This window comes from Hippocampus bargibanti, linkage group LG05, assembly GCF_051943395.1.
Source record: "Hippocampus bargibanti isolate YZ-2025 linkage group LG05, ASM5194339v1, whole genome shotgun sequence".
In the NCBI taxonomy this organism is placed as follows: domain Eukaryota; kingdom Metazoa; phylum Chordata; class Actinopteri; order Syngnathiformes; family Syngnathidae; genus Hippocampus; species Hippocampus bargibanti.
The window spans coordinates 30,502,463-30,523,587 of NC_142738.1; the positions used below are offsets into that span (position 1 = coordinate 30,502,463).

A 21,125-nucleotide genomic window follows, 5' to 3' on the forward strand; every position below is an offset into this window, starting at 1 on the left:
ATATAGCTAGCGAGCTAGCCAGCCAGCCAATAGATAGCTAGTCAGATAGCCATATAGCTAATACCTAGCCAACTAGACAGCTAGCCAGCCAGCTAATAGATAGCCAGCCACATAGCTACAGAGCTAACAAACCTTAGCGGGCTCTGACAAAATGCCGGCGGAGGCGCCAAAAGCAAACGGGGCAAGCGACAGTTGGACCGAGCGGACACAAATGCAAAAACAGCAACGTGGGGATGCAAAGGAAAGTTGCATCTGGCCCCGCTTTGAAACCAAACTCTGCAACTAAGATGGCAGGCCGCAAGTAGTTGCACTTAGCGCTAGCGATGTGTCATTCGCGGACGACACGTTTCTTACAGCCGGATCTTTGAAGTGAACCAAGAGAGAGTGAACTACTGAGCGAAATACCGTAGTGATGGAAATTGCGGCTCTTTTCAGAGAGCCAGTTGTTTTGGCTCGGCTCACTGAAAAGATCCGGCTCTTTTGGCTCCCAAATGGCTCCTCAGTTTGTTTTTTTTGTTGCTTTAATTAACTACCAAAAATCATGTAAAATTATGTGAAAAACGAATTACCCATGTAAAAAATACACTATATCAAATATTTTTATTTATAGGGCTTAATTTATATGTGTACAGAGCATCCACTAACTTTGACTTTCCCTGTGGTTGCTCTGGTCTGATGATCATCTGTCAGTAATTTGCTTTTCATATTACTAATGCTATCATACCAACTAGTAAAACATATCATCATTGAATAATAATAACAGCATAATGTGATAACATTTGCCCACATGCCTAGCCCCCGCCCCCCTTCTCCTCACTGTGTGTCTGTAATTCTTCCTCCTCTACCACGGATCTTGACCAATGACGTGCGGCTTTAACCGAAGACCGGGGAATAGAGGCCAAAAAAAAGTCGGCTCCAATTTCCGGCTCCTTCGTTCACTTCAGAGATCCGGCTCGAAGAACCGGGTCGTTCGCGAACGACACACCACGACTACACCGCATCGTGCACCCCCGCCCTTTGGTAAGCGTCCTAGAGCGTAGCCTTAGAGCAACTTGCGTGTGGGCAACGAAACGGCCGAGCGCTGGGCGAAGGCTGATCCCCGCCGGACGTACTAACTTGGGCGGACAGGTTTTTTGGGCGGGGCCCCCTTTGTTCCAGGAGGACTGAGCAGCGATTGAGGGATTATCTGCAATGGAGCTCCCGCGGGAATAGCGACAGGAGGTGCTAACAATGACAGACAAGAAGAGTGATGGCCTATAACGGAATCTCGGGGAACTAAAACCGCCACCAATGGATCCCGGCGCCTTTACCGGCGCGCTCGGACGTCCCCCCTGCGGAAAAGCGACTAGGACGCCTGGCTCACCTTCTGCGATGTTGACGGGGAAGGGGCTCTTGGGAATCTCCTGGCCTCCGAAGAGCACGTGGATGGCGTGAGGGCCCTCCATCACGGGACGGTAAGTGCATCGGAACACGCTGTCGCCCTTGTTCTCCAGAATGATCTCCACGGTGTCTTTTCGACCCTGAGGATCCACAATCACCACGCTGACGTCGCCGTTGCCGGCACCTGATCCACAGGAGTCAGAAAGAGTCAGTCACGCTCGTTTGTTGGGATGCAATGGACCCAAAGGAAGAAAAATGAGGGTTGTCAGAATGCCAAAGGGGCCTCTTAGTCCCCAGTGGCATGTCGGTCACCGTTGCCGTTCTCACCGGCTGTGTAAATGTCAAAGTAGGTGGGTTTGTTGGCCACATTCCCGGTGCGCTCCAGACCGGGTCCCCTGGCGTGGACTTTACTTGGGTCACCCATGTCCTTTGCCACGTTCACCGCGTAGGGGCTCTTGTCAATGTCCTGACCCGCAAATAACACCGTGACCTGCCAAACAAACAAAGACAGCAGCGTAAGAAGGCAATTTATCAAATGGAGGCTACCACGACCGCTTTGTCTCACCTTGTGGAGACCCTCAACTTTGGGGACATAAGTGACGGTGTAGGTTCTGTTTTTGTCCTTGTTGGGTTTCACCTTAGCCTGCGGCAAAGGGACAAACGTACGAGAGGCTTCATCCCGAGAACATCTGGGCCTTGGCGCTCGTCCCACCTACCTCTTCTTTGTGTCCCTCAGGATCCTCCACGTAGACCAGGACCTCGCCGCTGCCGGCTTCCAGAGTGTCCACGGTGAACACGGCGGGGTGTAGCACCTTGTTCCCATGCGGCTCGATACCTGCCACGCAAACAAAAACACCGCTCAGCCGCGGAGTGCCGTCACGGCCACGTAGCCGCGGCGACGCGGTTGCGAGAGCCCCACCTGGTCCGTAGGCTTTGGCTTTGTCGGGGAAGAGCTGTTTGGGTCTGAGAGGGGCTCCCGGCTTGAGCTTGGCTTTGGGGAACTGTGACAGGTAGGTCATCACCGAGTGCTCATCCACATCTGGATCCACGATCTCCTCAGGTGCAATCACCTAAGGTGGCAAGGTGCCCGGTCTTGAGTACAAAATTGGATGGAACCCTTGAGCAAATGAGCGGTGGCTGACATTCTCTCCGAGTCGCGGCGCGGTGGGATCGTTCGCTCAATAAACATGGCAATTCGCGCTGCCGCTGCCTCTTCTTGTGCTTTTAGCGCTTCGGGTCAGTCAGTCCTTTGCTGGTCTGAAATCGTGCCCTGGGCTGGTTATATTTAACCTGCGGGGTCCTGCGGGGCGAAGGATCGTAGCCTTCCGCAAGCCAGCCAGCGGGATTTAAACTCGGGCAGACCTCCCCCATGCCTCCTTAACACCAGCACGCTGGAATGCAGCACCCAACAGACCCCCCGCCCCCGGGGGGGTCCGGACCTCCAGTTATCTGGCCAATGCATATCCTTGTTGTGGCGTTAGCGCTTGCCTGTAACTAAACAACACGCGCGGTGAGCCGTCGAGCGGCGACGGATCAGTCACTGGGGATGTAAGTGGACTCTCTGACGGCGTCGTTATTCCGAGGCACGCAGATTGGATTTTGGCTTCGGTGGCTGGCCCCAAAGGTGTTTCAAGGCCTCTGTCTTCTTCTTCTTTTCCTTTGGGCTTTTCCCTTCAGGGGTGGCCACAACGAATCAGTGTCCTCCATCTAACCCGGTTTTGTGCATCCTCTTCTCTCACACCGGCTACCTTCATGTCCTCTTTTGACCACATCCATAAACCTCCTCTTCGGTCTTCCTCTCGGTCTCCTGCCTGGCAGTTCAAGGGTCAGCATCCTTTTCCCGATATAGTCACTCTCTCTCCTCTGGACATGTCCAAACCATCTCAGTCTGGCCTCTCTGACTATTAGAACTAGTTGAAGAACTGACCCAAGAGAAGAACAGATTTCACCTTTCTCTCCAAAGCCTCTAATATGACTTGTCCCTCTAATGTACTCCTTCCTGATCCTATCCAACCTGGTCACTCCCAAAGAAAACCTCAACATCTTCAGCTCTGCTACCTCCATCTCTGCTTCCTGTCTTTTCTTCAGTGGCACTGTCTCCAGTCCAAACATCATGGCTGGTCTCACCACGGTTTGATACACTTTTCCTTTCATCTGAGCTGAGACCCTTGTGTCACACATCACACCTGACATTTTTCTCCAGCTGCTCCTGCCTGCCTGGACACGCTTCTTCACCTCTTTTCCACTCTCCATTGCTCTGGACAGTTGACCCCAAGTACTTAAAATCCTCCACCTTCTTTATCTCTTCTCCCTGTAGCATCACTCTTGCACTTGGCTCCCTCTCATTCGCACACATATATTCCGTCTTGCTGCGACTGATCTTCATTCCTCTCCTTTCCAGGGCACATCTCCACATCTCTAGTTTCTCCCCCACCTGTTTCGTGCTCTCGCGACTTTCAAGGCCTCTGTAGGCACCAAAATAAAACTCCCAGATGCTTTGAAACCACCGTTGCATATTCTTTGCTTGTCAAAACTTTAAAAACCAAAAGTTGTGACCCGCCTTGGGAAAGCTGAATGAAAGGTATCCTTGGTACGTCTTACCTGAGGCACACCCAGCCAATCGTCGGCCTGCTGCATGGCTTCTCTGGCATTCTCCACCGGCTGGTTGGGGTCCCACTCGGCCCAATCAGGACACAAACCTAGCGAGACGCAAACAAGTTATGAGAACGGCCCAGCATCCGGCTGCTTGTGTCGACAGGCCGCCCTCCCCGGCTGAAATCTCGGACCCCCGCCACACACACACTCAGACTGTCGCGACTATCGCAACGACACCTCTGGCGACAAGATCCAGTGACATTACCGAGGACACAACAGTGACGCTCTCTCCCTGCTCTTCAACACAAACAAACGTGACGGTTGTGCTAAGGCTAGCGTACGCGGCTAAATTGGATTAGTACTTGACGGCGGGCGGGGCCTCTCAATCATTATAATAATAATCCATTTCATTTCTAAGCGCCTTTCCAAACTCTCAAGGTCACTTTACAGTCACAGGATATGTTTTTATGTGGGTGAGCAGTGGCAGCCACACGCGCCAGCGTTCACTCAACCCGGAAGAAACCCAAATAGATAAAAAGCTAGCTAGCTAATAGATAGCCAATAGATAGCCAGCTAGACACCCAGCAAGCTAGCTATATAGCTAGCTAGCTAGCCAGCCAGATAGATAATACATAGCAAATAGATAGCCAGCTGGGTAGCTAGCTAGATAGCCAGCTAGGTAGCCAGCTAGATAGATTAGCTCGTAAGAAGACCGTTTGAAACCCACCACCACCAGGAATCTATATATTCAACCTGGAAGTAACTCAAATAGATAGAAAGCTATGCCGCAATCCAATTATTAGAAACACAGCGGCGTTTAGTGTTAGTTTAGTGGCGAGGCTGGCGCAGAAGCCGTTGGAACAGCGCAAATGCCTGAAACCCCGCCTGGCGCACCAAAACGGGTCCTCCCGGGCCTTTTTATTGACCATATTGATTGTATCTGGTCACGAGGGCTTGAAGATGTTTGTCAGCTTGAAACTGAGCTGCTGCATGTCGTCGACGAGCGAGAACGACAAGCGGCTGAATGGAGGTGGCCTTGTATGGGCAGCGTAGCAGCGCGAAGTAGTGATGGGAATTGCGGCTCTTTCCAGAGAGCCGGTTCTTTTGGTTCGGCTCACTAAAAAGATCTGACTCTTTTGGCTCCCTAATGGCTCCTCAGATTGGTTGTTTTTTTGTGCTTAAATTAATTAACGACCAAAAATCATGTAAAATTATGTGAAAAACGAATTACTTGTTTAAAAAAAATACACTCTATCAAATATTTTTATTTATATGGCTTGATTTATTTATTTTTTTGACCGCCTTTGTCATATTATTTGTTATTTAGTTTTTTTTTTCGTTCTTTTGACTTTTGTTTATGTAGACATTAGTAAGAAATATTGTGCTATGTCAATTCTCTTTTTCTTTTCTATAATACCGTACAATAGCTATCTGGCTAGCTATCTAGCTGGCTAGCTATTAACTATCTATTGGCTTGCTAGCTAGATAGCCTTCTATCTATTTGTCTTACGATTCTATTTGAGTTACTTCCGGGTTGAGTGAACGCTGGCGCGTGTGGCTGCCGCTGTTCACCCACGGAAAAACTGATCCTGTGACTGTAAAGTGACCTTGAGAGTTTTGAAAGACGCTTAGAAATGAAATGGATTATTATTATTATTATTTGCTGTCTATTAGCTATCTAACTAACTCGCTGGTTATCTATCTATTAGCTATCTATCAGGCTAGCTATATATTAGCGAGCTTACTAACTAGCTACCTATTAGCTATGTAGCTATCTAGCTAGCTAGCTGTTAGCCATGTAGCTATCTAGCTTGCTATCTATTAACTATATAGATATCTAGCTGGCTATATATCTATCAGTTGGCTATTTATTTGCTATGTCTTAGTTAGCCAGCTAGCTTTCTATCTATTTGAGTTACTTCCGGGTTGAGTGAACGCTGGCGTGTGTGGCTGCCGCTGCTCACCCGCGGAAAAAAAACTTGCCATCTGTTAGCTATCCAGCTGGCTGGCTATCTATTAGATGTCTATTGGCTGGCTAGTTGGCTGGATACCTATTAGCTATCTATTACCTGGCTAGCAGTTAGCTATCATTCCAGCTGGCTATCTCTCTATTAGCTAGCTAGCTTGTTAGCTGGATATCTATTAGCTGACTAGCTGGCTATCTATTTAATAGCTAGCTAGCTTTTTATTTATTTGAGTTACTTCTGGGTTGAGTGAACACTGGCGCGTGTGGCTGCCGCTGCTCACCCACAGAAAAACTGATTCTGTTACTGTAAAGTGACCTTGAGAGTTTTGAAAGGCGCTTAGAAATGAAACGTATTATTATTACCATCAGGAAAATGAGGGTTCAGTACACGAACAAAGTCCTGACACCCCCCCCCTCCGTGACTATTACGTTCAACCCATGACATATCGCTTTTGACGCACAGCCAAGTGAGGAGGAGGAGGACGAGGTTTGTTGGCCAAATTTGGGGGTGTCGTTGCAGCGGCAAAGGCAGCGGGAATGCAAGAGAGGCCTGCTCGCGCCTCCGGACGGTGGACAGCTTCAGTCGTTACGCGACAGCTGGTCAACACGTCAGCGAGCCTCCAGTAAGCCCCTGACGAGAGCCGCCCTCCGGAGACACATGACACCGGCTAAGAAATAATAATAATAATAATAATAATAATAATAATAATACAGTGGTACCTCGGTTCTCGAACATAATTCGTTGCAGGACCTGTTCGAAAAGCGTCTTTTTTTCAAACACCGAAACCATCTCTTTGCTCCTGTCACTTGCGAGTTGACAGCGGGGGGCGGGGCTGCCTCTAACGGGCCGTTCTCCACCTGCTGTCAATTCTCTAATCACGGACACGGGGCATTTAGACGGTTTGCGATCACCTCGCCAATGCCGGATGATGATTGACTCAACTAGCCACCGTACCTGGACTCTTCCTTCGATGCACGAGTGTATCCGGTCCGAGGTATTTTCCCCGCGTCCCGTAAATGGATGTCATCTTCCGGGATTGAGTGATTTTGCACCCTCGTGTGCCATTTGCTTTTTGACGCAGTAAGCGGGTAACAAATCGCTACGAGTCCCGTTGACTCTACTTTCTCGGCGGGTTTCAAAACTCTGAAGTACACTTTTGAGTCAGGGTGTAGTCCGAAGCATGCTTCTGATTGGCTGCCGGTGCCGAGTATGCAAATTGCCAAACGAACGTTCGTTTGGCAATTTGCGAGAGGATTTAACAAACATTATGTGTCATAATTCTTCGCGTCTTCGAAAGTTCGTTTGGCAATTTGCATACTCGGCACCGGCGGCCAATCAGAAGCCTGCTTCGGACTATACCCTGACTCAAAAGTGTACTTCAGAGTTTTGAAACCCGCTGAGAAAGTGGAGTCCTCGTAGTGTTAAGCAGGCAACACAACGCAAATGTTGGTCACGGAGAGAACGATCCACCCGCCAGCTAGCTAGCAAATAGATAGCTAGGTAGTCAGCACAGAAAAACTGGCTATTAGCTATCTAATAGCTACCTACCTAGCTTTTTATTCATTTAAGTTATTCCAGGTTGCGTGAACGCTGGTGCGTGTGGCTGCCGCTGCTCAACCACAAAAAAAAAAAAACAAAATCCCGTGACTGTAAAGTGACCTTGAGAGTTTTGAAAGGTGCTTAGAAATAAAATGTATTATTATTATAAACTCTCAAGGTCACTTTAGAGTCACATGAGAAGTTTTTCCATGGGTGAGCAGTGGCAGCCACACGCGTCAGCGTTCACTCAACCCGGAAGTAACTCAAATAGAGAGCAGGTTAGCTAGCTGGTCAGCGGGCCCATTGCCTCAGGAAGCCGTTAGCGTTTGGAAGGCACCGGATCGGCAGTTCCACCGCGGCCACCGGGGAAGCCAAAAGTCATGGCCAGAACCCTGGTTTATCTCCGCCGACAGCTGGGATATGAAAGCCGGCCGGCTAGGTTGATCGGTGGCGCGGCGTCTCACCTGGAGCGCAGTTGTCCACCAGAGCGCCGAGGGCTTTGCCGTCCCGCCAGTCGCGGTTGAAGTTGTTGATGGGCAGCTGCGGCACTTTGTTCTGGATCCAGCCCAGCAGACGCTGCTTGGGCGTCAGCTTCTTGGTCTCCTCGTCGTCCTCGTCGTCCCACATGGGCATGGAGATGGAGTAGTGCAGGATCAGGGTCCAGATCAGACCCAGGATCAGCTTGAGGTTGCCGTCCACGATGGCTTTGCTGTCTGAGGCCCAAGAGAAGAGCGGTTATGTGGCGGCGGGCGCTTCAACCTTGGGCTTCCCCCCCACCCCCCAAACCCCTTTAGGACATCTACAACCCCGCCTCACCCGCAGAGCCATCTGGATCGCTGGCGATCCCACCCACACCACTCCCACAGCCTCCTCAGCCTGCTGCCATCGGGTAGGAGACTGCGGAGTCTCCGAGCCGAGACCAGCAGGCTCAAGGACAGTTTGTTCCAGCAGGCAGTCAGGAGGCTCAACTCCCTCCCAGCTCTGCCCCCCCTGCCCCTTCCCACTGCCACACTCACCGAACTCCGTGTACACACTTACACGCTGTACTATCATCCTGAACTCGATTTGCTTCTTTTTGTTCTGCAAGACCTCACTTTTTGGTTTTGCATTAGTACGCTATGTCACTTTACATACGTCACTCCGTCTGTGTAAGCACTCAGTCGTACAGGAGTGGTCCATCGATGAAAAGGTTTCTTTAGCCGTCATCTATGCTGCTTTGAAGGCGTCGGACGTTTCGATTCTTATCCAAGATGCTTGTACAGCAAACTAAAGTCTTACTCGTAGTATCGGCCCTATATATATCCCTACTGTCCAGACATGGTGGTGCATGGGGGTGCCTCACAAAGTGTGGGTACCCTCAGTGGTCTAACAAATGTCAGAAGGAAAGAATAGGGAATGAAACCAACAATTCTGAAGATACAAGAAGGAGAGGAGTAGCAGTGCCTTACATTGCAGGAGTTTCTGAAAAACTACAGAGTCCTTTGGCAACACAAAATTCCTACTTATTTCAAACCGATAAACACGTTAAGGCAAAAATTAGTGCATCCAAAAGATAGGCTACCAAATGAAAAACAAAGTAATGTAGTTTATTCCATACATTGTAAGAATGAAAATTGTAAAGAGCAGTACATTCGGGAGACTCAACAAATTCTCAAAAAAAGACTTTATCAACATCGCAGGGATAATACAAGTGGGCCTCAATGGGCAGTACATTTGCACCTAAAAGCTAGCAACCACTCATTTGACGACAATGAGGTTAAAATCTTAGCGAAAGAACATAGATGGTTTGAAAGGGGGGTAAAAGAAGCGATTGTCATAAAACAGCTAAATCCTTCACTAAACCGATATGGTGGGGTGAGGTTCAATTTGGATCGTTCATACAACAGCCTGCTTAGGCAACATAGGATTAGTAATGCTGATGAGTCCGGCATCGCCATGTCTGGACAGTAGGGATATATATGTATATATAGGGCCGATACTACCAGTAAGACTTTAGTTTGTTGAAGAAACATCTTGGATAAGAAGCGAAACGTCCGACACCTTCTTAATAGATAGCCAGATAGCCGACAGCTAGCCAGCTAGACAGTTTACAGCCAGTCATCTAGACAGCTAATAGCTATCAAGCTAATAGATAGCAAATAGTCAATAAATAGCCAGCTAGCCAGGTTACAGCCAGTAAGCTAATAGCTTGCTAGCTAATAGCTAGCAAATACATAGTTAAAAGATGGCCAACAGCTAGCCAGCTAGACAGTTTACAGGCAGTCAGCTAGACAGCTATTAGCTAGCTAGCAAATAGATAGCAAATAGTTAATAGATAGCCAGCTAGCCAGTTTACAGCCAGTCAGCTAATAGCTAGCTAGCTAATAGATAGCAAATAAATAGTTAATAGATAGCCAGATAGCCAACAGCTAGCCAGCTAGACAGTTTACAGCCAGTCATCTAGGCAGCTAATAGCTATCAAGCTAATAGATCGCAAATAGTCAATAAATAGCCAGCTAGCCAGGTTACAGCCAGTCAGCTAATAGCTTGCTAGCTAGTAGCTAGCAAATACATAGTTAATAGATAGCCAACAGCTAGCCAGCTAGACAGTTTACAGGCAGTCAGCTAGACAGCTATTAGCTAGCTAGCAAATAGATAGAAAATAGTTAATAGCTAGCCAGTTTATAGCCAGTCAGCTAAAAGCTAGGCAGCTAGTTAATACATAGCAAATAAATAGTTAATAGATATCCAGATAGCCAACTGCTAGCCAGCTAGACAGTTTACAGGCAGTCAGCTAGACAGCTATTAGCTAGCTAGCTAATAGATAGCAAATAGTTAATAGATAGCCAGTTTATAGCCAGTCAGCTAAAAGCTAGGCAGCTAGTTAATACATAGCAAATAAATAGTTAATAGATAGCCAGATAGCCAACAGCTAGACGGTTTACAGGCAGTCAGCTAGACAGCTATTAGCTAGCTAGATAATAGATAGCAAATAGTTAATAGATAGCCAGCTAGCCAGTTTACAGCCAGTCAGCTAATAGCTAGCTAGTTAATACATAGCAAATAAATAGTTAATAGATAGCCAGATAGCCAACAGCTAGACAGTTTACAGGCAGTCAGCTAGACAGCTATTAGCTAGCTAGCTAATAGATAGCAAATAGTTAATAGATAGCCAGATAGCCAACAGCTAGACAGTTTACAGGCAGTCAGCTAGACAGCTATTAGCTAGCGAGCTAATAGATAGCAAATAGTTAATAGATAGCCAGCTAGCCAGTTTACAGCCAGTCAGCTAATAGCTAGCTAGTTAATACATAGCAAATAAATAGTTAATAGATAGCCAGATAGCCAACAGCTAGCCAGCTAGACAGTTTACAGGCAGTCAGCTAGACAGCTATTAGCTAGCTAGCTAATAGATAGCAAATAGTTAATAGCTAGCCAGTTTATAGCCAGTCAGCTAAAAGCTAGGCAGCTAGTTAATACATAGCAAATAAATAGTTAATAGATAGCCAGATAGCCAACAGCTAGACAGTTTACAGGCAGTCAGCTAGACAGCTATTAGCTATCTAGCTAATAGATAGCAAATAGTTAATAGATAGCCAGCTAGCCAGTTTACAGCCAGTCAGCTAATAGCTAGCTAGTTAATACATAGCAAATAAATAGTTAATAGATAGCCAGATAGCCAACTGCTAGCCAGCTAGAGTTTACAGGCAGTCAGCTAGACAGCTATTAGCTAGCTAGCTAATAGATAGCAAATAGTTAATAGCTAGCCAGTTTATAGCCAGTCAGCTAAAAGCTAGGCAGCTAGTTAATACATAGCAAATAAATAGTTAATAGATAGCCAGATAGCCAACAGCTAGACAGTTTACAGGCAGTCAGCTAGACAGCTATTAGCTATCTAGCTAATAGATAGCAAATAGTTAATAGATAGCCAGCTAGCCAGTTTACAGCCAGTCAGCTAATAGCTAGCTAGTTAATACATAGCAAATAAATAGTTAATAGATAGCCAGATAGCCAACTGCTAGCCAGCTAGAGTTTACAGGCAGTCAGCTAGACAGCTATTAGCTAGCTAGCTAATAGATAGCAAATAGTTAATAGCTAGCCAGTTTATAGCCAGTCAGCTAAAAGCTAGGCAGCTAGTTAATACATAGCAAATAAATAGTTAATAGATAGCCAGATAGCCAACAGCTAGACAGTTTACAGGCAGTCAGCTAGACAGCTATTAGCTAGCTAGCTAATAGATAGCAAATAGTTAATAGATAGCCAGCTAGCCAGTTTACAGCCAGTCAGCTAATAGCTAGCTAGTTAATACATAGCAAATAAATAGTTAATAGATAGCCAGATAGCCAACTGCTAGCCAGCTAGAGTTTACAGGCAGTCAGCTAGACAGCTATTAGCTAGCTAGCTAATAGATAGCAAATAGTTAATAGCTAGCCAGTTTATAGCCAGTCAGCTAAAAGCTAGGCAGCTAGTTAATACATAGCAAATAAATAGTTAATAGATAGCCAGATAGCCAACAGCTAGACAGTTTACAGGCAGTCAGCTAGACAGCTATTAGCTAGCTAGCTAATAGATAGCAAATAGTTAATAGATAGCCAGCTAGCCAGTTTACAGCCAGTCAGCTAATAGCTAGCTAGTTAATACATAGCAAATAAATAGTTAATAGATAGCCAGATAGCCAACTGCTAGCCAGCTAGAGTTTACAGGCAGTCAGCTAGACAGCTATTAGCTAGCTAGCTAATAGATAGCAAATAGTTAATAGCTAGCCAGTTTATAGCCAGTCAGCTAAAAGCTAGGCAGCTAGTTAATACATAGCAAATAAATAGTTAATAGATAGCCAGATAGCCAACAGCTAGACAGTTTACAGGCAGTCAGCTAGACAGCTATTAGCTATCTAGCTAATAGATAGCAAATAGTTAATAGATAGCCAGCTAGCCAGTTTACAGCCAGTCAGCTAATAGCTAGCTAGTTAATACATAGCAAATAAATAGTTAATAGATAGCCAGATAGCCAACTGCTAGCCAGCTAGAGTTTACAGGCAGTCAGCTAGACAGCTATTAGCTAGCTAGCTAATAGATAGCAAATAGTTAATAGATAGCCAGTTTATAGCCAGTCAGCTAAAAGCTAGGCAGCTAGTTAATACATAGCAAATAAATAGTTAATAGATAGCCAGATAGCCAACAGCTAGACGGTTTACAGGCAGTCAGCTAGACAGCTATTAGCTAGCTAGATAATAGATAGCAAATAGTTAATAGATAGCCAGCTAGCCAGTTTACAGCCAGTCAGCTAATAGCTAGCTAGTTAATACATAGCAAATAAATAGTTAATAGATAGCCAGATAGCCAACAGCTAGACAGTTTACAGGCAGTCAGCTAGACAGCTATTAGCTAGCTAGCTAATAGATAGCAAATAGTTAATAGATAGCCAGATAGCCAACAGCTAGACAGTTTACAGGCAGTCAGCTAGACAGCTATTAGCTAGCGAGCTAATAGATAGCAAATAGTTAATAGATAGCCAGCTAGCCAGTTTACAGCCAGTCAGCTAATAGCTAGCTAGTTAATACATAGCAAATAAATAGTTAATAGATAGCCAGATAGCCAACAGCTAGCCAGCTAGACAGTTTACAGGCAGTCAGCTAGACAGCTATTAGCTAGCTAGCTAATAGATAGCAAATAGTTAATAGCTAGCCAGTTTATAGCCAGTCAGCTAAAAGCTAGGCAGCTAGTTAATACATAGCAAATAAATAGTTAATAGATAGCCAGATAGCCAACAGCTAGACAGTTTACAGGCAGTCAGCTAGACAGCTATTAGCTATCTAGCTAATAGATAGCAAATAGTTAATAGATAGCCAGCTAGCCAGTTTACAGCCAGTCAGCTAATAGCTAGCTAGTTAATACATAGCAAATAAATAGTTAATAGATAGCCAGATAGCCAACTGCTAGCCAGCTAGAGTTTACAGGCAGTCAGCTAGACAGCTATTAGCTAGCTAGCTAATAGATAGCAAATAGTTAATAGCTAGCCAGTTTATAGCCAGTCAGCTAAAAGCTAGGCAGCTAGTTAATACATAGCAAATAAATAGTTAATAGATAGCCAGATAGCCAACAGCTAGACAGTTTACAGGCAGTCAGCTAGACAGCTATTAGCTATCTAGCTAATAGATAGCAAATAGTTAATAGATAGCCAGCTAGCCAGTTTACAGCCAGTCAGCTAATAGCTAGCTAGTTAATACATAGCAAATAAATAGTTAATAGATAGCCAGATAGCCAACTGCTAGCCAGCTAGAGTTTACAGGCAGTCAGCTAGACAGCTATTAGCTAGCTAGCTAATAGATAGCAAATAGTTAATAGCTAGCCAGTTTATAGCCAGTCAGCTAAAAGCTAGGCAGCTAGTTAATACATAGCAAATAAATAGTTAATAGATAGCCAGATAGCCAACAGCTAGACAGTTTACAGGCAGTCAGCTAGACAGCTATTAGCTAGCTAGCTAATAGATAGCAAATAGTTAATAGATAGCCAGCTAGCCAGTTTACAGCCAGTCAGCTAATAGCTAGCTAGTTAATACATAGCAAATAAATAGTTAATAGATAGCCAGATAGCCAACTGCTAGCCAGCTAGAGTTTACAGGCAGTCAGCTAGACAGCTATTAGCTAGCTAGCTAATAGATAGCAAATAGTTAATAGCTAGCCAGTTTATAGCCAGTCAGCTAAAAGCTAGGCAGCTAGTTAATACATAGCAAATAAATAGTTAATAGATAGCCAGATAGCCAACAGCTAGACAGTTTACAGGCAGTCAGCTAGACAGCTATTAGCTAGCTAGCTAATAGATAGCAAATAGTTAATAGATAGCCAGCTAGCCAGTTTACAGCCAGTCAGCTAATAGCTAGCTAGTTAATACATAGCAAATAAATAGTTAATAGATAGCCAGATAGCCAACTGCTAGCCAGCTAGAGTTTACAGGCAGTCAGCTAGACAGCTATTAGCTAGCTAGCTAATAGATAGCAAATAGTTAATAGCTAGCCAGTTTATAGCCAGTCAGCTAAAAGCTAGGCAGCTAGTTAATACATAGCAAATAAATAGTTAATAGATAGCCAGATAGCCAACAGCTAGACAGTTTACAGGCAGTCAGCTAGACAGCTATTAGCTATCTAGCTAATAGATAGCAAATAGTTAATAGATAGCCAGCTAGCCAGTTTACAGCCAGTCAGCTAATAGCTAGCTAGTTAATACATAGCAAATAAATAGTTAATAGATAGCCAGATAGCCAACTGCTAGCCAGCTAGAGTTTACAGGCAGTCAGCTAGACAGCTATTAGCTAGCTAGCTAATAGATAGCAAATAGTTAATAGATAGCCAGTTTATAGCCAGTCAGCTAAAAGCTAGGCAGCTAGTTAATACATAGCAAATAAATAGTTAATAGATAGCCAGATAGCCAACAGCTAGACGGTTTACAGGCAGTCAGCTAGACAGCTATTAGCTAGCTAGATAATAGATAGCAAATAGTTAATAGATAGCCAGCTAGCCAGTTTACAGCCAGTCAGCTAATAGCTAGCTAGTTAATACATAGCAAATAAATAGTTAATAGATAGCCAGATAGCCAACAGCTAGACAGTTTACAGGCAGTCAGCTAGACAGCTATTAGCTAGCTAGCTAATAGATAGCAAATAGTTAATAGATAGCCAGATAGCCAACAGCTAGACAGTTTACAGGCAGTCAGCTAGACAGCTATTAGCTAGCGAGCTAATAGATAGCAAATAGTTAATAGATAGCCAGCTAGCCAGTTTACAGCCAGTCAGCTAATAGCTAGCTAGTTAATACATAGCAAATAAATAGTTAATAGATAGCCAGATAGCCAACAGCTAGCCAGCTAGACAGTTTACAGGCAGTCAGCTAGACAGCTATTAGCTAGCTAGCTAATAGATAGCAAATAGTTAATAGCTAGCCAGTTTATAGCCAGTCAGCTAAAAGCTAGGCAGCTAGTTAATACATAGCAAATAAATAGTTAATAGATAGCCAGATAGCCAACAGCTAGACAGTTTACAGGCAGTCAGCTAGACAGCTATTAGCTATCTAGCTAATAGATAGCAAATAGTTAATAGATAGCCAGCTAGCCAGTTTACAGCCAGTCAGCTAATAGCTAGCTAGTTAATACATAGCAAATAAATAGTTAATAGATAGCCAGATAGCCAACTGCTAGCCAGCTAGAGTTTACAGGCAGTCAGCTAGACAGCTATTAGCTAGCTAGCTAATAGATAGCAAATAGTTAATAGCTAGCCAGTTTATAGCCAGTCAGCTAAAAGCTAGGCAGCTAGTTAATACATAGCAAATAAATAGTTAATAGATAGCCAGATAGCCAACAGCTAGACAGTTTACAGGCAGTCAGCTAGACAGCTATTAGCTATCTAGCTAATAGATAGCAAATAGTTAATAGATAGCCAGCTAGCCAGTTTACAGCCAGTCAGCTAATAGCTAGCTAGTTAATACATAGCAAATAAATAGTTAATAGATAGCCAGATAGCCAACTGCTAGCCAGCTAGAGTTTACAGGCAGTCAGCTAGACAGCTATTAGCTAGCTAGCTAATAGATAGCAAATAGTTAATAGCTAGCCAGTTTATAGCCAGTCAGCTAAAAGCTAGGCAGCTAGTTAATACATAGCAAATAAATAGTTAATAGATAGCCAGATAGCCAACAGCTAGACAGTTTACAGGCAGTCAGCTAGACAGCTATTAGCTAGCTAGCTAATAGATAGCAAATAGTTAATAGATAGCCAGCTAGCCAGTTTACAGCCAGTCAGCTAATAGCTAGCTAGTTAATACATAGCAAATAAATAGTTAATAGATAGCCAGATAGCCAACTGCTAGCCAGCTAGAGTTTACAGGCAGTCAGCTAGACAGCTATTAGCTAGCTAGCTAATAGATAGCAAATAGTTAATAGCTAGCCAGTTTATAGCCAGTCAGCTAAAAGCTAGGCAGCTAGTTAATACATAGCAAATAAATAGTTAATAGATAGCCAGATAGCCAACAGCTAGACAGTTTACAGGCAGTCAGCTAGACAGCTATTAGCTAGCTAGCTAATAGATAGCAAATAGTTAATAGATAGCCAGCTAGCCAGTTTACAGCCAGTCAGCTAATAGCTAGCTAGTTAATACATAGCAAATAAATAGTTAATAGATAGCCAGATAGCCAACTGCTAGCCAGCTAGAGTTTACAGGCAGTCAGCTAGACAGCTATTAGCTAGCTAGCTAATAGATAGCAAATAGTTAATAGCTAGCCAGTTTATAGCCAGTCAGCTAAAAGCTAGGCAGCTAGTTAATACATAGCAAATAAATAGTTAATAGATAGCCAGATAGCCAACAGCTAGACAGTTTACAGGCAGTCAGCTAGACAGCTATTAGCTATCTAGCTAATAGATAGCAAATAGTTAATAGATAGCCAGCTAGCCAGTTTACAGCCAGTCAGCTAATAGCTAGCTAGTTAATACATAGCAAATAAATAGTTAATAGATAGCCAGATAGCCAACTGCTAGCCAGCTAGAGTTTACAGGCAGTCAGCTAGACAGCTATTAGCTAGCTAGCTAATAGATAGCAAATAGTTAATAGATAGCCAGTTTATAGCCAGTCAGCTAAAAGCTAGGCAGCTAGTTAATACATAGCAAATAAATAGTTAATAGATAGCCAGATAGCCAACAGCTAGACGGTTTACAGGCAGTCAGCTAGACAGCTATTAGCTAGCTAGATAATAGATAGCAAATAGTTAATAGATAGCCAGCTAGCCAGTTTACAGCCAGTCAGCTAATAGCTAGCTAGTTAATACATAGCAAATAAATAGTTAATAGATAGCCAGATAGCCAACAGCTAGACAGTTTACAGGCAGTCAGCTAGACAGCTATTAGCTAGCTAGCTAATAGATAGCAAATAGTTAATAGATAGCCAGATAGCCAACAGCTAGACAGTTTACAGGCAGTCAGCTAGACAGCTATTAGCTAGCGAGCTAATAGATAGCAAATAGTTAATAGATAGCCAGCTAGCCAGTTTACAGCCAGTCAGCTAATAGCTAGCTAGTTAATACATAGCAAATAAATAGTTAATAGATAGCCAGATAGCCAACAGCTAGCCAGCTAGACAGTTTACAGGCAGTCAGCTAGACAGCTATTAGCTAGCTAGCTAATAGATAGCAAATAGTTAATAGCTAGCCAGTTTATAGCCAGTCAGCTAAAAGCTAGGCAGCTAGTTAATACATAGCAAATAAATAGTTAATAGATAGCCAGATAGCCAACAGCTAGACAGTTTACAGGCAGTCAGCTAGACAGCTATTAGCTATCTAGCTAATAGATAGCAAATAGTTAATAGATAGCCAGCTAGCCAGTTTACAGCCAGTCAGCTAATAGCTAGCTAGTTAATACATAGCAAATAAATAGTTAATAGATAGCCAGATAGCCAACTGCTAGCCAGCTAGAGTTTACAGGCAGTCAGCTAGACAGCTATTAGCTAGCTAGCTAATAGATAGCAAATAGTTAATAGCTAGCCAGTTTATAGCCAGTCAGCTAAAAGCTAGGCAGCTAGTTAATACATAGCAAATAAATAGTTAATAGATAGCCAGATAGCCAACAGCTAGACAGTTTACAGGCAGTCAGCTAGACAGCTATTAGCTATCTAGCTAATAGATAGCAAATAGTTAATAGATAGCCAGCTAGCCAGTTTACAGCCAGTCAGCTAATAGCTAGCTAGTTAATACATAGCAAATAAATAGTTAATAGATAGCCAGATAGCCAACTGCTAGCCAGCTAGAGTTTACAGGCAGTCAGCTAGACAGCTATTAGCTAGCTAGCTAATAGATAGCAAATAGTTAATAGCTAGCCAGTTTATAGCCAGTCAGCTAAAAGCTAGGCAGCTAGTTAATACATAGCAAATAAATAGTTAATAGATAGCCAGATAGCCAACAGCTAGACAGTTTACAGGCAGTCAGCTAGACAGCTATTAGCTAGCTAGCTAATAGATAGCAAATAGTTAATAGATAGCCAGCTAGCCAGTTTACAGCCAGTCAGCTAATAGCTAGCTAGTTAATACATAGCAAATAAATAGTTAATAGATAGCCAGATAGCCAACTGCTAGCCAGCTAGAGTTTACAGGCAGTCAGCTAGACAGCTATTAGCTAGCTAGCTAATAGATAGCAAATAGTTAATAGCTAGCCAGTTTATAGCCAGTCAGCTAAAAGCTAGGCAGCTAGTTAATACATAGCAAATAAATAGTTAATAGATAGCCAGATAGCCAACAGCTAGACAGTTTACAGGCAGTCAGCTAGACAGCTATTAGCTAGCTAGCTAATAGATAGCAAATAGTTAATAGATAGCCAGCTAGCCAGTTTACAGCCAGTCAGCTAATAGCTAGCTAGTTAATACATAGCAAATAAATAGTTAATAGATAGCCAGATAGCCAACTGCTAGCCAGCTAGAGTTTACAGGCAGTCAGCTAGACAGCTATTAGCTAGCTAGCTAATAGATAGCAAATAGTTAATAGCTAGCCAGTTTATAGCCAGTCAGCTAAAAGCTAGGCAGCTAGTTAATACATAGCAAATAAATAGTTAATAGATAGCCAGATAGCCAACAGCTAGACAGTTTACAGGCAGTCAGCTAGACAGCTATTAGCTATCTAGCTAATAGATAGCAAATAGTTAATAGATAGCCAGCTAGCCAGTTTACAGCCAGTCAGCTAATAGCTAGCTAGTTAATACATAGCAAATAAATAGTTAATAGATAGCCAGATAGCCAACTGCTAGCCAGCTAGAGTTTACAGGCAGTCAGCTAGACAGCTATTAGCTAGCTAGCTAATAGATAGCAAATAGTTAATAGATAGCCAGTTTATAGCCAGTCAGCTAAAAGCTAGGCAGCTAGTTAATACATAGCAAATAAATAGTTAATAGATAGCCAGATAGCCAACAGCTAGACGGTTTACAGGCAGTCAGCTAGACAGCTATTAGCTAGCTAGATAATAGATAGCAAATAGTTAATAGATAGCCAGCTAGCCAGTTTACAGCCAGTCAGCTAATAGCTAGCTAGTTAATACATAGCAAATAAATAGTTAATAGATAGCCAGATAGCCAACAGCTAGACAGTTTACAGGCAGTCAGCTAGACAGCTATTAGCTAGCTAGCTAATAGATAGCAAATAGTTAATAGATAGCCAGATAGCCAACAGCTAGACAGTTTACAGGCAGTCAGCTAGACAGCTATTAGCTAGCGAGCTAATAGATAGCAAATAGTTAATAGATAGCCAGCTAGCCAGTTTACAGCCAGTCAGCTAATAGCTAGCTAGTTAATACATAGCAAATAAATAGTTAATAGATAGCCAGATAGCCAACAGCTAGCCAGCTAGACAGTTTACAGGCAGTCAGCTAGACAGCTATTAGCTAGCTAGCTAATAGATAGCAAATAGTTAATAGCTAGCCAGTTTATAGCCAGTCAGCTAAAAGCTAGGCAGCTAGTTAATACATAGCAAATAAATAGTTAATAGATAGCCAGATAGCCAACAGCTAGACAGTTTACAGGCAGTCAGCTAGACAGCTATTAGCTATCTAGCTAATAGATAGCAAATAGTTAATAGATAGCCAGCTAGCCAGTTTACAGCCAGTCAGCTAATAGCTAGCTAGTTAATACATAGCAAATAAATAGTTAATAGATAGCCAGATAGCCAACTGCTAGCCAGCTAGAGTTTACAGGCAGTCAGCTAGACAGCTATTAGCTAGCTAGCTAATAGATAGCAAATAGTTAATAGCTAGCCAGTTTATAGCCAGTCAGCTAAAAGCTAGGCAGCTAGTTAATACATAGCAAATAAATAGTTAATAGATAGCCAGATAGCCAACAGCTAGACAGTTTACAGGCAGTCAGCTAGACAGCTATTAGCTATCTAGCTAATAGATAGCAAATAGTTAATAGATAGCCAGCTAGCCAGTTTACAGCCAGTCAGCTAATAGCTAGCTAGTTAATACATAGCAAATAAATAGTTAATAGATAGCCAGATAGCCAACTGCTAGCCAGCTAGAGTTTACAGGCAGTCAGCTAGACAGCTATTAGCTAGCTAGCTAATAGATAGCAAATAGTTAATAGCTAGCCAGTTTATAGCCAGTCAGCTAAAAGCTAGGCAGCTAGTTAATACATAGCAAATAAATAGTTAATAGATAGCCAGATAGCCAACAGCTAGACAGTTTACAGGCAGTCAGCTAGACAGCTATTAGCTAGCTAGCTAATAGATAGCAAATAGTTAATAGATAGCCAGCTAGCCAGTTTACAGCCAGTCAGCTAATAGCTAGCTAGTTAATACATAGCAAATAAATAGTTAATAGATAGCCAGATAGCCAACTGCTAGCCAGCTAGAGTTTACAGGCAGTCAGCTAGACAGCTATTAGCTAGCTAGCTAATAGATAGCAAATAGTTAATAGCTAGCCAGTTTATAGCCAGTCAGCTAAAAGCTAGGCAGCTAGTTAATACATAGCAAATAAATAGTTAATAGATAGCCAGATAGCCAACAGCTAGACAGTTTACAGGCAGTCAGCTAGACAGCTATTAGCTAGCTAGCTAATAGATAGCAAATAGTTAATAGATAGCCAGCTAGCCAGTTTACAGCCAGTCAGCTAATAGCTAGCTAGTTAATACATAGCAAATAAATAGTTAATAGATAGCC

The 21,125-nt window shown here is 43.4% G+C and overlaps 1 protein-coding gene across 2 annotated transcripts in view; it reads right to left on the bottom strand.

The window, feature by feature from the left end:
• The window catches only part of LOC148898494 (filamin-C-like), a 58,218-nt gene that overhangs the window by 34,692 nt on the left and 2,401 nt on the right, over positions 1-21,125 (bottom strand). The window contains exons 2-9 of one of the 2 annotated variants that reach the window (XM_088995667.1): positions 7,946-8,194; positions 3,982-4,079; positions 2,300-2,450; positions 2,097-2,215; positions 1,946-2,023; positions 1,708-1,870; positions 1,364-1,564; positions 1,117-1,224 (exon numbers count right to left, since the gene is read on the bottom strand). In XM_088995667.1, the coding sequence (XP_088851793.1) occupies positions 1,117-1,224; positions 1,364-1,564; positions 1,708-1,870; positions 1,946-2,023; positions 2,097-2,215; positions 2,300-2,450; positions 3,982-4,079; positions 7,946-8,194 (1,167 nt within the window). The remainder of the gene's footprint in view (positions 1-1,116; positions 1,225-1,363; positions 1,565-1,707; positions 1,871-1,945; positions 2,024-2,096; positions 2,216-2,299; positions 2,451-3,981; positions 4,080-7,945; positions 8,195-21,125) is intronic. The other variant, XM_088995668.1, reaches the window with a different exon arrangement.